At 43.3% G+C, this 17,601-nt stretch overlaps 1 protein-coding gene across 3 annotated transcripts in view; it reads right to left on the reverse strand.

Moving 5' to 3' along the window:
• Window positions 1-17,601, reverse strand: part of LOC147158617 (MAM domain-containing glycosylphosphatidylinositol anchor protein 2) — a 223,234-nt gene that overhangs the window by 141,173 nt on the left and 64,460 nt on the right. Inside the window, exon 1 of one of the 3 annotated variants that reach the window (XM_086060427.1) lies at window positions 16,893-17,586. The exons of the other annotated variants lie outside the window; for them this stretch is intronic. Within the exon in view, the coding sequence (XP_085916553.1) occupies window positions 16,893-16,965 (73 nt within the window). The 5' untranslated portion in view covers window positions 16,966-17,586. Of the gene's footprint in view, window positions 1-16,892; window positions 17,587-17,601 lie in introns of those variants that run through there. 3 annotated transcript variants of the gene reach the window in all.

A 17,601-nucleotide genomic window follows, 5' to 3' on the forward strand; every position in this document is an offset into this window, starting at 1 on the left:
ATCCTCAGGTGTGTTGGCTGAGAGAGACATGGAAAACAGGTTGGATAGGTCGAGGACCGGGGCTGAGAAACAGTGTACTAGACAACCTAAGACTCTGTTTGTGAAAAATCCTCAACCTGATTTAATTTCTTCACATTAAGCACCAAGCAGTAGCTCTAAGTTTCAAAAAGGTTAGACAGACTTGGAAATCCACTTTTAAGTGAGTATTTTTGGTCTTTTTTTTTTAAACTGTTGCTAGAATAGAGCCGTCGAATTGATTACAAAACGGTCCGACAGCCTAATCAATTAAAAGAAAATGTTGCTACGCCGAGGCTGCAAAGAATCCATCTGTGATTTCTCATTAGTCAACCAATAAGTGAATTGCTTTTTCAACTCGTGTCTGCTGGTAGCCATTTTTTTTCGCCGACAGTAAGAAAGTTTGCTCATTTTCTTGTTTAGGCATGCTTAAAGTACAAACGAGAAAAGAAAATCGCTAACATAGTTGTTACATTTATCAGCGGCGGGGGACTTGAATCACATGACTGGACTGGAGTCGCACTTAAGTTGACAATTTGGGATTCGTTGGCTAAAACTTGTGATAGACTCAACTTGACTGACTTGGTAAATTAATGAGACTTGGCAAAGACAGGTATGCTAGCTTAAAAGATTAAGCTCACCAATAGCTAATCAAACATTAAGCACATGAAGTGCCGGTATTATTTTTGCCCACTTGGGGTGGCCATCCACATATTCTACATTATCGTGAGTGAGCTTTTTAAAGGCTAGCTTTTAGCTTTAGCCACTCTGGTGTTTCGTGACGGTGTCAGTTGCGGCGAGCGACATATGCTAAGAATGTACAGTTTGTTTAATAAAGCGATTGAACGAGCATCCTTTTTGCATCTAAACTGCCCGTTATGGATTACAATTCATTCTAACTAGTTTACTAAATGTTTACTTTGCTGGAGACATGCAGTTGAGTAACTCTTCAATACACTGAGCCCACAACAAGTCAAGCATGATATAGCAAGGGTGACTGTATTAATAGTTTAAACCAGAAAACAACAATCCCAAAAAGTTGAATTTCATTCAAAACGCATCTGACGTTACCCTTGATTTGACTTCTGACCTGCTTAACCCAAGTAAGGACTTGGCTGAAATTGCTTGACTTGCTTTTTTGCCACCGATAACTTTGGACTTTCTTGAAACTTAACCATTAAGACTTGAGGCTTACTTATGACTTGCACAAAATGTGACTTACTCGCACCCCTGGCATTAACGCATCGATCAGGCTTGCATCCCTACGGTGATGGCCAAAGCACGTCCCAGTGTCACAACGTGCTAACGGGCTTTCCCGCCACCGGGGAGCGTTTGATGTTTGCCAGTTGAAAGAATAAGCCTTCCTTCTGGGTTGCGCTTTTGCACAGAGGCATGCTAGGATTGAAAGAACGCTTGCCCAGGGGCTAAAGGGGGATTTTTCGTGGGCGTCACACATCCAATTACCTCGGTAGCATCCCAGAAAGCCACAGGGGGGAAACGCACACACACGCACAAACATACATACAGCGGCGCCCACTGTCGGAGGCCTCTCACCGCTGAAGGGCCACTGCCAAAATTTCACAACTGCTGGATCGACGCAGGCAGAATTCATGAATATTTTCAGCTAGTGTGTGTCGGAATGTGGCTTAGGATATAAATATGGAAACATCCCCCATGTTGCACCTCTTTGGAGGGCATCATTAATGCATCCGAAGATGCTGCTGTGACGCGGTGTTTGAAACGCGTCGGTTCTGTCGGCAAAGTGTGGATTTAGGTGTTTAATACCCACGTCGTGAAACTTTAATAACGCTGCGGAGCGAATGATCACGAAGCCACTCGTGTTTAGTGACAGTACGACAGCGACGGCTGCGTGCTAGCGCTAGAAAATCTGGTATACCACCACTGATGTATCTCTGTTTATTTCAGTCAGTGATGCCGGTAATTAGTTACTCAAAAAAATCTAATCATCATATAATGGCCACATACAAAGTAAATAACAAGAACTTAATTCAAGCCATCGAGCACATTTTTACTTTGTTGACCTCTAAACGACAGAAATGGCGGCGCTCAGAGTGCAAAAGTGTGTGTTCTTCCAATAAACCCTTGTTAAGCAGTAACCACACAATCTGCGACGGATTGACTATTGACCTGCAATTTCACACCAATCAAGCCACCATTTAGGTTAAATGGAGAAAGTGGCGCAAAGCCTCGCTGCTCGCCGCCGATCACCTTTGATTACGGACTGAGAACATAAGACATCTAAACTCCTTGCTCACATAAATTATAACTTACCTCGGAGTCCGATAATTCATCGATTCGTCGATTGTAGCCCGATTGTGTGTTTAATGGCAACCTCGCCATAGAGAACCTATACATTATAAGGACACGGCCAAGAAGTCTATTCGCAATGTGCATGAGAGGCATTTATGAAGACCTCCATCATTTTCAGTTTGCACTTCAGAGCAGCACAAAAGAGGAATAAAAAATCTCTACGGGCTTTGTCTTGTTTTGGTCCATTCTGTTGAAAATATTGCAGAATGTTACCTCTTATTTGTGGGTGTTTAAAAGACCTTGCAGGAAGAAAATTGTGAGCCATTTATCACTGGATTTTTTTCCCTAAAAGGAGCTCTTCATCAGGCTCGGGATCACAGTCGGCGGGTGTTCAATATAGAGTGCCAAACTATAAGACGGTAGAAGCAAGTGACTTATCCAAGCCAATCTGATCGGTCTGATACCAAAAACCAAACACTTGAGGGAGTCACTTGACCAATACCTTCACTTCACCTGTGTACGCTGAACACGCAACATACCAAGGAGATACCTAGTCTACTAACCAAAACTAGGATTGAATCTACAAATCCCTTAACACTAGAGAGTATATACAAGCTATGTGTGTCTAAAACCTCAAAATATACACTAGACCAGTCCAAGACCTACCATATACACAAACCTCCTACCCTAGGATAAAGCCAAACTCTAACCCCTCAAGACAGGTAGAACACAAGACATGACAACACAACAACGACCAAAGAATAAAACAAAAAAACAAAACAAAAAACTACATCTCCAAGTAAGGACCTTGAAAAGATACAGGAATGGCCATCAGGCAATGAGCAGAGTGAGTGATAGTGAGAGCTTTAGCCTCAGGTGTGAGTTAGCTAGCTCCCTAGCTACCACCCATGGTGCTTGTTTACCTGCTAGAGCTAGCTAAAAAAGCAGAAAAAGCAGAAAGTAAAAACTCGGTCACAGTTTGGCTTTAGCCTCAGGTGGTAGTTAGCTAGCTCCTTATCTTGCTCCCATGGTGTTCGTTTGTCTGCTAGCTAGCTCCCATGGCACTCGTTTACCTGCTAGGGAGCTAGCCAGCAGACAAACGAGCACCATGGGAGCTAGCTAGAAAGTTTACCTGCTAGGGAGCTAGCAGATAAACGAGCACCATGGGAGCTAGCTAACTACCACCTGAGGCTGAAGCCAAACTGTGGCAGGGTTTTTACTTTCTGGACTTGGATTTGCCACCTCTAGATGAGACCAATAGTGAGTCACAGATCCTCAAGTCTGACCTGGAGACCAAATGCCAGAGAGTTCAGTCAAAGTATCTGACAGTAACTTAACACTTGCAATACGTAAAAAAATTAAAAAAAATTAAAAAAACGATGAATTTTGGGATACAGATAAAAGATTAAATAGTAGAATGGTTTATGACACCAATAAATGCACATTATTAGTATCCTTTAGTATACTCATTGCGATTTTAGAAACGTATTCAGTCAAGGGTAGATCGGATACAGGTATTAAGTCAAAACTCTGTAAAGCAGGTGTGCATAGTGAGACGTAACCAAAACCAACTGGTGGAGAAGTTGACTAGCATGTGCACGAGAGCAAATCCCTGCTGAGATTTCTACACCGTGAAGAAGTGCCTTCTCTGCCTTCTCTAGTTAACTACGCTAGTCTGGCCACAGGAAGCTATTAGCTCCAGGCGATCCCCATGGGAGTACTGGCCTGTGGGACTTACACAGCCTGGCAGTGTGATGAAGAAGAAGGAGGGGAAGGAGGAGGAGGAGGAAGTGGATTGCAACGTTGCTTAAGAGATTAACTTTTACAGTGGGGATCAGAATAGGGTTTCACAAAGTATTGATGAGCAACAAAGAAATACAGTGATACAAAAAGGGCTCAGTGGGCAAGCGTTAAGAGCTTGCGTCACATTGGCATCGCTGTACTAAAATGGCATGAAAATGTCATGTTGCTGAAATTCCTCCTAGAGGCTGCAAACGCTGAACCCCCTAGCGACGTCTGCTGCACAGACCCTGTAACACCTGAGGAAGTGAGAGCTGCTCTAAAGAAGCTGAACACCAGAAAAGCCCGCGGTATCTGTGCCATCACCGGGGAGATGCTTAAAGCCGGCGGTGATGGCATGGTGGAATGGCGAACCCGTCCATTAAATCAGGCGTGGGAGACCGAGCAGCTGCCCTCTGACTGGACCAGAGGGGTCAATCTTGACCTTCTGGAAACGCAAGGTTGACAGTCTTGTCTGCAGAAACTACAGAGGCATAACCTTGCTCTCTGTCCCTGGCAAGTCCTTCACCAGGATCTTGCTCAGCCGTGCCCTTCCAGCGATCAGAATCCGCCGTCGTCCTCAGCTGGCTGGCTCTATGCCCAATCGCTCCGCAATCGACCACATCTCTGCCATTCGTCTGCTGATAAAAGAAGACCCGTGAATTCCATTAAGATCGTCATCTGTATATCGGATTCATTGATCTAAAGGCCGCCTTTGACAACATATGCCACTCCTCACTGTGGAACATCCTCCAAGCCCTCGGAGCGCCACCCAAGATCATCGCCCTGTTCAAGCTGCTCCACAGCAACGCAGAGAACAGTGTCCGTATCAACGGCATTGACTCCGACTGGTTTACCATCTCTCATGGCGTTCGCCAGGGCTGCGTGGCTGCTCCTGATCTTTTTAACTGCATCATCGACCATCTGATGTCCAGGGTCTGCGAGCGCGCCCCCGGAGTCTCCCTTGGCAACCACCATCTGACTGACTTGGAGTACGCCAATGACACCATCCTGCTCAGTACAACCTACAGTCAGCTGACAGACGCGCTGGGCATTTACAATGAGGAGGCAGCACAGCTCGGCCTCCAAGTGACTGGACTGGACTAAAACCAACTTCATGTACGTCGGCGATGGGCCAGATCCACCTCCCATTCTCATTGGTAGCAATATCGTAGAGCCTGTCGAGAACTTTGTGTATCTGGGGTCCATGCTGACAGATAACGGCGACCTAAAACCAGAGATTATTCACAGACGAGCCCTAGCAGCATCTGCACTGCAGTCTCTCTGGAAACCCCTTTGGTGGCACCAGACCATCTCACGCAAGACTCAGAAACATGGCCCCTGAACAAACACTCTCGCCGCAAGTATCGATGGCTTTGACAGCAGGGCTCTCAGAACCGTCGAGAACACCAGGTAGCCCCAGCGAGTCATCTTCCTTGGTTGCAACTACAACACTGCTCATCACTAAAACAATGTGATTGATACCTAGAATACAGCATGGTGGTGAAAGCATCATGCTCTGGGGCTGTTTGTCTTCAGCTGGAACTAGGGCCTTAGACAAGCTGGGAGGAATTTGAATCCCCCCTGTTAGAAAGTCAAAGATATAGTCAAGAAAAGCTAACATGAAAATTTTGAAATAATGGCAAATATGTGCTGAATCCCATTTAAAATAACTTTGAATGTGACTAGCTAATTCTGGCTAATACACACCCACAACCAACAAGTAACTACGCACATTTATTTGTTTTTCCCCATTTTTCATTCGAGTTTACTTTTAATTGTTCATTTTTTTCCCTTTATTTTGGTCTCTTTTTTTCTTTCTTTTTTTTTTTACAAATACCTCACATTTGAACAAGGGTGTGCAGTCTTTTTATATCCACTGTAATAAGTATTTTGTTTTCCTCCTAATACCAAAAGATTAAAGAGTAGAATTCCTATATAAAACGGTAAAACAATGTCCAGTTGAAATGTATGACCACCATAAAATGTACACTTGTAAACAATAAAGGAATGTACTAAAAGTCATAAAGAATGTTGCGATGGAAGACAATTGAATGTTGAGTCTGTAAAACTTCACAAATGTACACCTGTAAAAAATCTAGATTTTGTCCGCTTGATACTAAAAGATCAAGGGAAGAGTGATTTATGGCCCCAATGCACAATGTCCAGTTGGAATTTATAACCACTATAAAATGCACACCTGTAAGGAATAAAGGTTCCGTACAGAATATTGAAATTGAATAGATAAGAATCTAGGCCCTTGTAAACCAATAAAATGCACATCTTGGAAAAATGTGACAACTCAAAAAGCGGTTGCCATGGCTCCCGCATGCCAAAGAAGCGTGTGTGTGCTATGCGGCTACCGAGATAAGAAGGCAGCTTATTGCTGTTGCCTCGCAGCAGCGCCATCATTTTTCGGAAGGCACGTCTAACTCCGCCGCCACCACCTCACCCCTTCGCCCTCTTTTTAATCTGCTCTCGTACACGACCGCTCTCACTTCTGCAATCACTTCGCGTTTAGGGCGACAGCTTCGCCGGCACGTGAGGCCCAGCGGATGAAGAGGAGGGGGCTCGGAGGGTCGAAAGACTTTCGCAATGGCAGGTTCGCGTACTGTCGCTATGACAACAGACGTCAGTCGACAAAAGAAGCACTTAGTAGGCCCCGTGTGGGCTGAAGTGACATAGTTGAAGGCTGGCATTAGCCTCTTGCGGGTGCCATAACACACAAAATCATCTCACGCTACTTCCTACAAGTGCTTAGAACTTCACTAATTAAAGACTGCGCCACATCTCAAGATATTTGACATTTGTGACGTGGTGGCAGAGGTTTTAGCTATCGTTGACATGAAAAAGGACTTAATGACGGATTTATGACCCCTGATGTCAAAGGACTGTAATGTCACCCTTAAACACATTTATTAGTTCCTGATTATCTAAAAATAGCATGAAATTGTATTAAATATGAGCCCCAATAAAACATGGTCAGGCTAGAATTTGCATTGAACAATTTAATTTCAAGAAATAAATAATTGATGCATATTTGGATTTTATGAACTGCTGACGTCATAAGATCATCAGGTAGAATGCTTAACAACGCCTAATAAAACCACAAAGAATGGCAGGTTAGAATTTATGACCCCTATAAAAAAAAATACACCAATAAAATGTAAAATTAATCTTGATTTCATAACCTTCTGATGTCAAACAATAGATGGTAGAATGTTTAATAACCCTCATAATGCCGTAAAGAATGGATGACTGTTTTTTACTACACCATAAAATAATCAAAAGTACTCCTATAGTTAAAATGAAATGAATATGGAACATTTTACTATTTACTGTTGTCAAAAAATCAACAGGAAGAATGATTAATAAAAATGAAGCCAATGAGGACTCATTAAAAAAAATAAAACTTAAAAAAAAAAAAAATCTGGATTTTAATACCTCCTGATGTTAAATGATTAATAACCTCACATAATACCAGAAAGAATCAACACAACAACAAAAAAACGAGTAAACAAAAATGTACACTTAAGGATTTTAATACTTCCTGATGTCTATAGAGTCAAGAGAAGAAAGATTTATGGCCCCAATTAAACCATAAATACAAAGTCAAGTCTGCCCCCATAAAAGCACACAGCTGTCTTATTATATCAAAAACATACTACAGTATTACCAAAAGCGGTAATCGCGTTACTTTCCCTACTGCGCTACTTGCCAGAACCACTCGCCATTGTGAACGACTCTCCTGCCAATTTGGCTTAACAAAGACAATCCCACTGAGTGACGGACGGCAAAGACATAACGGAAGACGGGAGCGGCCATTCATATTCAATAAGGCCCTCTCATCACGGCCGTGTCTTTGATGGCTGCTAGCATGTATAATTCCCTGTGATTGGAAGCGCTGCCACTCACCAAGATGATAACTCGGGATAAGGAGGGGAGGGTTGTGTGTATGTGGGGGGGTCGGTAAAAAAGAAGAAAGAAAACCTGGTGTTCATTAGGCAGAGGCTGTTTCGACGCAATGCGAACACATTACATAAACCTTGCACTTCTGGCAGGTTGACGAAAGCGGCATCGGTTTAGCCGCGGGGGAGCAGTAATTTAATTAACACGTCGGCAGATTAGCTGGTAAGAAACACAACCAAAACAGTGAAACTTCACGCAAAAGCCCCCCCCCCACCACATAAAAGTACAACTGACAATAAGTAAATCTAATCATTACCAATTTAAATTTGCTGCGATGTATTGTGGACACTTAACGTGGTGATTGTCACATGCATTCCTGTGTTTTTTTTTTATAGCCAAGTTGGAATCTTGAGAAAGTTCAATGGAAGACATTTAGGACCACTTTTAAGGCGATTTCAATCCAATTCAGGGCCTAATCTTAAGGATTAAGTGCCAGTTTAAGAGATAATAAAGCCGTAATTTGTGTTAGAAAAAAAAAAAAAAGAGTTAAGGATTCAACTTGGTTAAGGAACACCCTGAAATGGATTTATACCGTTGGAATGTCCATCAAATAAAGCTTTTATGCTCCTATTTTGACAGTTACAAGCAGGGATGGACTGGGAACAAAATTCGACTCAAAATTCGACTCAAAATTCGACTCAAAATTCGACTCAAAATTCGACTCAAAATTCGACTCAAAATTCAGGGGTCATGCGCCGAATATTTATCAAAGTCCCTGAAATGGACCGGCTGATCAGGAAACTCCCAAAATACCAGATGGCCAATCTGCCCCTGGTTAGAAGAAAATACATTCTTAATTTTGTCATATTTTTTTGTCTCACTACTGAGGTAGATTCTTAGCTATGGTGTCATTTATTATTAAATTATACTAACAATACAAGCAACACGTTTTGAACTGCACTGTATCATATTGAGAGCTGTTCTAAAAACGTTTGTTTCCTTATTACAGAAAAGGTTTTGGGTAGAAATATGAACATTGCAAACCTTTCTAGGACTGCAGGAACAGTGTGGAACAAGCGTTTAGCTGATTACCCAAAATGGACCCTTGATTAGCTTCCCGGATGCTATTGATTTCCGAGACAAGAACAAAAGCCATTCCGTTTGGTTGAGGTTCCAACAACACTGACTCGTCCATGTAATGAACTGAATTTACCACAAGCGCGGCAACAGCAAACGGGCGACGGGTTCAATTCCCTCAGCAGGCATTGGGAAACCAAACAAACAGTGACTGAAGCAATGGTTTGCAGTCACAATTGAACTATTCCCCCCCCACAACAGCAATAGTTGAAAGTATGGCTTTACTGGTGATTTGCATTGAAAATGTATCATGTCTAGTGAGTAAACAATGGCCGTCTTCTCCTCTGGGGTGCGGTGATGAGTTCACGTACACAATTTACCTCTAGATCAGTCGTGGCCAAATCCCTCCAGCAGCCCAAAAAAAAAAAAAAGAAAGAGGCTTATTGTAACCTGGCTGGTTGCTGCTGTATTTAAGCCCGCATCCCCAAACCCTGAGCCGACTTTATTTATTTAGGCTCTCTCTGATGCACGCCTGCGATCAATCAAAAAGTTTAGTTTTTGCGCCTTTAACTGCATAATGAAGTCTTGGAGCTCACATCCAAACGGAACCAATAGTTTCCCTTTCATTTTCTGACATTCTAACAAGCAGCTAATTCATCATCTGCATTCCTTAAAAAAAAAAAAAAAAAAAAAAAGATTCTTAAATGTCAACCAAGGCTTTGATCTGCCGCAATTTGATTGCTTTTTACAGGTTTCATTTCTTGTTGTTGACAGGCATACGACTCAAGACGGGCGTAGATTTCAGCTGAAAAGCACAGTTTGAAGTAAAAGCAGACGTGATTATTCATCAGAAGCGGCCCTGAAACATTTTGAATTCTGCTTCTTTGTCACTCGCCTGGGAAGCTGTCGTCCTCGTGCGCATTGGCGCGTTTGACGATCTCCGCCATACTGTTCGTCAATGAAAATTTATGCCAGGGCAGAGCAAGGAATGAACATATAAATGAAATAACACAGCCATTTCAAAACGAACGTGACGGAATCATCTTGAATCTGCTGTTTCTATGAATCTGGTAACTCTTGTGTATTCATAGGCTCTTGATTCTGTGTGAATTAGGGCTGGGATTAAGAAAAATCGAGTCATCGATATCAAATCGATTTCCCTTTTCAAACCTGATATCGATTCATAAAACCATAAATAGATTATTTTAATATCTCTTTTCCCATAAATTCTTAAGAAAATAACATTTTAAAGTTTACATGAATTGAAATGTATTTTCTTACACTTATGAACGACCTGATTAATTGCACTTTTAGGCAGTTCAGAATATTTACAATATTGAATTAGATTTATGAAAATGTTTCCATCTCATCCTGGCTGATGTCAATGTTTGTATAACACTTAAGCGATAATAACACGTGTTAGCACGTGTGGAGTTTTTATCATGTCCTTGATATTTAAGAAGAATTGATGTTCTATAATTAACTCATTTGCTCCCTAAAACGTATAAAAACATTCTATTTTAAATATTGCCAAGGTCCCAAAAACATATTTGTAGATGTTTTTTTTATGCTAGAGCATACAGAAGGCTTTGATGCAGCCTCTGACCTCTGAAGGTTGCTTAAAGCAATGGTAGTTATTTTTTAAAAAAAACGGCCAACAGGTGGTAGCGGAGTATAAGAGATCAGCCAGGGCCATGTTGTAACAAGCTTGTTTCCCCAGTGTTTTCAACAGGTTTGTGAATAATGATAAAACTTAGCTATATTCTAATGCTAATTTCTGCAAAACGGAAACAGATAGTAATATACTTTTTTCCCTGATGAAAAAAGAGACTCCGATCTTTCTTTTGGTAGGTTCCATGTTTTTATAGCAATAGAACACAAAATTCTGTGAGCTTTGCAAAAATCAGTCAAAATCCAGTAAAACAGCCGGGAGGGAAGGGGGTTGCTTCAGTGAAAATGTCTGGGAGTGAATGGGTTAATCGATACCGGATATAAGTGAGGTGAAAGGAGTCGAATCGGAAAAAAAAATCAAAATCGCATCGAACTGAACTCTTGTGAATTGAAATTGAATCGATTGAGGAAATTAGAATCCATACCCAGCCCTAGTGTGAATGTGTTGCCTAGTAAAACGTTTTACGCCAGTACATCCCTGCAACATTCAAATTGTTACCAGTCAAATCAAAGTTAACAAGGTAACAAGGTTTCCGCTGTCTTATTATTTTTCTAAGTATAGCATTGAGTTATCTACAAGGACGGCAAATGACAAGGACGAGATTTAAGGAAAATCAGTTTTTTAAGCTCCATGTCGAATCCAAATATCTCTGAACTCTTGATGAGGGATTAAAGATTCCACTCGTCTTTGGAACTTTGTTTCGAGGCTTCACCACACTGCGCAAAAGGTGGATGCACCTTGATCAGCCTAATTCGAAGTAGCAAAAGGACAGAGCGCGGCAAATCTACACCCATGGCTGAAAGACAGTCCCACGCTGTGCACATCCAGCCTGCAAATCTCCACCCTCAGGACTCGGTCCAACGAGAACTGACATTTGGTTTGATTAAGCCGCCGCCGTCTGAAGGGCCACCCACGAAGTAACCGGCTATTCCCAACGCGTCCGCCGCACGCTTCTACCACGCTGGGGGTGGGGATTGCTTTTAGCAGCGGCGCACCAACGCATTCCCTCATTTGCCACTGATTGAAGTACTCCCCACCCTGAGATGTCCATTGGTTCTGCAGGGATTGTGGCAAGAGACAAGCCAGGAGATAAGGATGGCGAGAGGGAGATAGAGTTATCCTTGCTCTCATTACGGTGGGAAATGCGAGGGTCCTGATCCAAGGAAATGATGAAGGACCCTGTGGAAGAGGCCTCTGAGCACCAACAAAGACGGCTTTAGTTTCACTGGCAGCATGCATTTGCATAGCTTAGAAGCCAGCGCGTCTGAACCGGGCCTCATGAAAAGACACAAGCGGCAATGGCTTGGACTTCAATGCGAGCGGGAATCAGAGCGGGAGGGAAAGCGGGACGGGGGGAACGGGGGCGGAGGGGCGCAAGGAGAGAGCGCAGTCGGAACTTTTTCCTCCGCCGCCGCCGTGCGGCATGAGACGAAATGCGATCAGGAGGAGGTTGTCGCCGACTGACTTTGATGCGCAGGCGGACCACGGCGGCAGCGAACAACTCCAGATGAAGTGGCGGAGCAGGCAAAACATTTGGCGCTGTCATACGCCAGTCATGTTTCTTTTCATGCCTTTGGTGCTAGGAACACAAAAAGGGTCCGTCATTTAAGCGCCATTTAACACCGAGCAGCTAGCTTTTTGTACCAAGGTGCTTTTGGATTTGTTTGGACGTGTAAGGATTTTTATCAAAAGAGGATTTTTTTTTAATGTGAGAGAAACAACACATTACACACACGCAATGACCGCCTCACTACCAATCTGCCAGTCTACTCCCCCAAATTCGATTGCCATTGTAGTACCTAGACTGGCCTGTGAGAGGCAGCGCATTACCACAGGGTATCGACTCTACATGAAAACACCAAGAAGAAATCAAAGACGGCCACATCTTCAGAGAGCTTTTCTAAATCCACAATTCCACAATCGTAATCTGTTTGGATTCAAACAGACAATCCAAACCCTTTTTTCTAGTGGGGTGGTGGGGAGGGAATCACTTTTAAACCAACATCACAAGACAATCTTTCAGAGTCATCCAATAATATGGCATTTGCTCACTTTGAAAACAGGATAAATGCTCAAATTTGGCCCAATTATTGTAGAGTGGACCTCTTGCATAGTTGCGGTTTGGTATATGCAAATTTGCATTTGTTGCTCTTTTTTTTACGTAATATAGACTATAGTTGATCCGAAACCCACAATTAAAACCCTCTGAGCCATTTTTTATTGCAATATCCATAACGTAATAAAATTAGTATGTAAGTGTGTAATGGTGTGTCAATTGGTGCTTTGTTTTAGAGACGCGTTATGGTCGCGTGTTGGGTAGAATATGGAACAAAAAAATAGAGGGAAGAGATTTATCCACATTTCAAAAGAAACGCCAAACAACTTAAAGCTTTTTAAAGTGGTAAATAGAAAGCTACACAGTAAATTATGTACGCGTTAAGAGTAAATTTGACTCTATCAAAGCAGCGGGATCAAATAGACTCGGTTTTAAAGTAACATTTACACTTGGAAGAGAGTAAAATAAAGAATTGGATTATTTTTTTTTTTTTTTTTTTTTACTAAAGGTCACTCAAATGTTGAGGAACGAACTCACAACCTTCAGCTTGGGAGACAGACGATCTACTCTACTAGCTGGAATCTTCCTAACTCCAAGAGACTAAAAACAACGTTTACGGTCTGCTCTCGGAGATAAGCAAACAGTAGCAGGGGCAAAGCTAAGGTGGTAGAGTGTGGCAGTCTCAGAAGCTGAAGGTCATGAGTTCAATCCGCAACCCTTGAGTGACTTTTATTTATTTATTTCCCAAAATCTTTATTTTACTCTCTTCCAAGTGTAAATATTATCCTGCTCTTTGGTCCCACTCTAAAAAATTCACTCTCAATAGAGTCAAATTTACTCTACAGAATTTACTGTGTACATGATAGTTTTTTTACGTGATACTTTACGAACCACATAAATAAAGCATTACTACTCCTGAGAGAGAGAGAGAAAAAAACGCGCCTGCAAACACAAGCCCGTCGGCGGATTCATTATTCCAAACAATACTGTACCAAATCAGTATTAATATCTATCTGCCGATGAAATATCAGCTCCCGAAAGTGTGTGATGTGAACACAACAAAAACGAGCAGGCAAGCAGATGTTTTCGTGTGGCCTGCAGCCACCGTATTTTGGAGGTGACTGGCCCACATCAGGCCCTTCTAATGACTCTGGCAGCATCGCTGGTGTTTGACTTCTCCCTAACAACTACACAGTTTAGTTGGAGGGAGGGGCGGGGGGAAGGGGGGGTGGTGATGAGTATACTGTAGTGTTCAATCACACTTTTGCCTCCACTCGGAAATCCGTGACGACGACGGCGACGACCGAGACGTTCAATATAAAACATCAGATCGAGAAATTACTGCAGATAAATAAGCATAATGACACTTAATTTAATCGTTCATCTCGGCTTGTTTGGGACTCAATTCAATTCACGACGCTAATTAACCAAGCATTTAATCACAATCACAACTGCAGTGTGTATTATTTAGACCGCCACGGAGACACAGCATTATATCGATCATCTGGACCGTGCTACTTTGTTTATGGGCCACAAAGTCCACCAAGATGGCATTTTGATTCAGTTAAGTAACCTTCGGATCAATGCGAGATTTGTTTAACTCGGATTTATATTCATATCATGCACCTAAAAAAAGCTCTTATCTTTGGAACAACAAAGAAAAGTAGTCCATTATTCATTATTCATCCAGCCGACAGCATTCGGTTGGCCGGAATCAGGGACGTGCTCACATCACAATCAATGGCTCGCATCACTCGTGGCTTATTGAGCGTCTGATCAATACATTGATAAGGATCATGAACGATGACTTCTCGATTATTTACAAGATGAGGTTAATCGACACTACTTTGGGTCCGCTTGCACTGCGCTGGACCTTGAGGAAAAAAAATCGGCTGACGCAACAGCTCAGACGTTGTTGCCGCTTGTTGCAGTTGACGAGTCGATGCCGACTTGGGCCTGACTGTTCGAAGCCTTTAGCAAACAACACGGTGTACTTTATAACAATGATTTCCAACCAAAAGTGCCACAGCGTGTCAGAGAGTGATCCAGTTTTACTTACAGACAATGTAAAGTGAATACTGAGATGTGTTTTGTCAACATTCAACATGTTTGAAGATATTTGCTAAAAATGTGTTCAAAGGCTGACAACTATGTCGTGCTTATTTTGGAGTTACAGCATAAAAACTGCTTTTCACCATTTTTTGTTTTTTGTGGGGGGCGTGGCTAAAACGACACACGGTGACACACTAAATACTCATTGAACCAGGAAACGTTCCTGCTCGATTCAGGACTCAAATGCCTGTTGTGAATTTTGCCATTCAGCGCTTTGTTAGAGAACAGAAAAAAAGGACTTGTGAGAAAATATAAAAAAAACAATACTGTAATGCCCTCATGTGGGAAAGGAGAGACGCATTCGTCAATGGACTTTTCAGCCGTTAACTCATTTGCTCCCAAAGACGTATAGGCTAAATACGTTCTATTTTAAATATTACCATGGTCCCAAAAACGCATTTATATGTTTTTTTTTTATGCTAGAGCATACAGAAGGCTTTGATGCAGCCTCTGAACTGAAGAGAACGTTTGGAGCAATGGTAGTTATTATAAAATACGGCCAGCAGGTGGCAGCAGAGTATAAGAGATCAGCCAGGGCCATGTTGCATTTTGAACAGATTTGTGAATACTAAACTTAGCTATATTCTAATGCTAATTGCTGCAAAACGGAAACAGAAATATACTATTTTCCTGATGAAAGAAGACACTCTAATCTTTCTTTTGGTAGGTTCCATGTTTTTATAGCAAGAGAAGACAATATTCTGTGGGCCTTGCAAAATCAGTCAAAATCCAGTAAAACAGCCGGGAGCGAAGGGGGTTGCTTCAGTGAAAATGGCTGGGAGTGAACGAGTTACTTGAACGCCGAGAAAACAGTAACCTATAAAGTGAGCACACTCAAGCAGAAGTTGCTGTTAGCCACAGCTCACACTCAGACACTCACCGATTTACACCACACCACCAGGCCCCGCCTCTGAAAGGCACATGCATGTACACAAACATGACAATATGTGCAGCATTTTCTATGCAATATGGTTGTATTATTTTGTAAGCGTGTTTGAATACGTAAAGTGTGGGAGGGGCACAACTATTGATCTGTCTCGATTGTGGAATTTCTCCCTTTGATTAGAACGTATTACGCCACAATTTGAAATTGTACATACTGGAGCTCAGTTCAGCAAGTGGAAACATGAACACCAGTACATTAAGCGGGACTGCTTTATGTTTGAATCTAAATGTTTTAGAGAGGTTCTTCCGAAGGCGATTAAGCTTTCTGGCCAATTAGAGAACGCGGCGAGCTTTGGGAATTTTTTTTTTCTCGCATCATCACATTGCACTGTCCCCCCGCTTGTATATGCATACAGAGCAGATGCGGCACTTAGAGCGGAATAGTGATGAGGACGTGTGGGGGGGGATGACCATTTTGAGAATACACGGCACGGCGACACAAGCGCAGGGGAGTTTTTAAAAAAACACAGCTCCATCTGTTCCATCACCAACTCCTCTACGGCGAGCCATGATGGGACGCCATTCTCTCTTAATGCGCGTCTGTACGCGAGGACCAATTTCTCGGAACGTCAATATTGGACGAGGGCCTGGGGGAGCTTTTGGGAGGACCGAACACCTCCATGCTGAGTTTTTTTGTTTTGTTTTTGCAGATGAGGCCCAATACAGCTTTTCCTAGATAACACCGGAGACTCGCATCATTCCTGCACACATGACAACACAGCTCCGGTGCCAAGCAACAGCCACCCCATCCGCACACATGACTTCACATTCCGCTCAGCTGTAAGTAGAGCGCACGTGAGCTTCCATCCTGAATCATGATGGCGACTCGCCGCTTGTGCCACCGGTTGCACAAAAAAGATGAGGACCGTCACATAATAAGAGTGACACCTATCATGTTGATGAGGTCGTCTACGTGCGGACACTCAAACGTGTCCAAGGATTACACCAGAATCCCAGTCGCGTGGCTTTACATGTGTGCCTAATTAATGCTAATGCTGATTATATGATATATTATGTTTGCAAGGTCATAGACATGCATGTCACTCACTCACTCACCATACACTCCTTGGCAACGGATGCCCTCCACGAGCAGCGCCAGTAGCCCCACAACGCACATAACCGGATCCATCCTTGATTTTCTCTCTCCTTCACCGTAGTAATAATCTCTGCATGATCCAAAGGAGAAGCAATCAATCTGAGCGTCGAGAATTCCGCCTCACAGGAAAGAAAAAAAGGTTCGAGAAGTGTCGGTTGCGGGCCCTTTTTTTTTCTTATTCAGCAAGCTCGCATCGGCTCCTCCGGGCAGGTAGCGAAGGAGCCCGAGGGACTGTGCCGTGGCGGAGGACTGCAGGCGGGCAGTGGCGCGGTCGAGTCGCGCATATCTCCTCCTGGAGGTCCAGATGTGCTGGCGGGAGCCGAATCTACGCGGACGTAACGATGCGAGAGTGGCCGGGCGGCGAGAGCAGCGGTGGCGGAGACGCGCGCATCCCCACCTCTCGGGCGGATCGGTTTCCGAAGGTCCGCGTTTGAGTGCAGAGGAGCCGGCGAGAGTGTGAGGTTGCTGGGGTCGGGTGGCGGGGGGGGTGGTGGTTGCACTCCCGCGGCTCGTTCGGTCAGTGTTGTTGCGCAAGCCGGTGTGAGCTCGGGAAAGGCGACGTCAGGAGGAGGTGCGTGCGCGGCTCCCCGGGCTCATCAGTATGGGAGAGTCGGCGTCAGGGAAGGCTGGAGAGACGCAGCTGTTAGGGGCTGGGAGGAGGAGGACGGA

This window comes from Leptonotus elevatus, chromosome 18 (genome assembly GCF_054856555.1).
Source record: "Leptonotus elevatus isolate MCC_2025b chromosome 18, RoL_Lele_1.0, whole genome shotgun sequence".
NCBI lineage: Eukaryota > Metazoa > Chordata > Actinopteri > Syngnathiformes > Syngnathidae > Leptonotus > Leptonotus elevatus.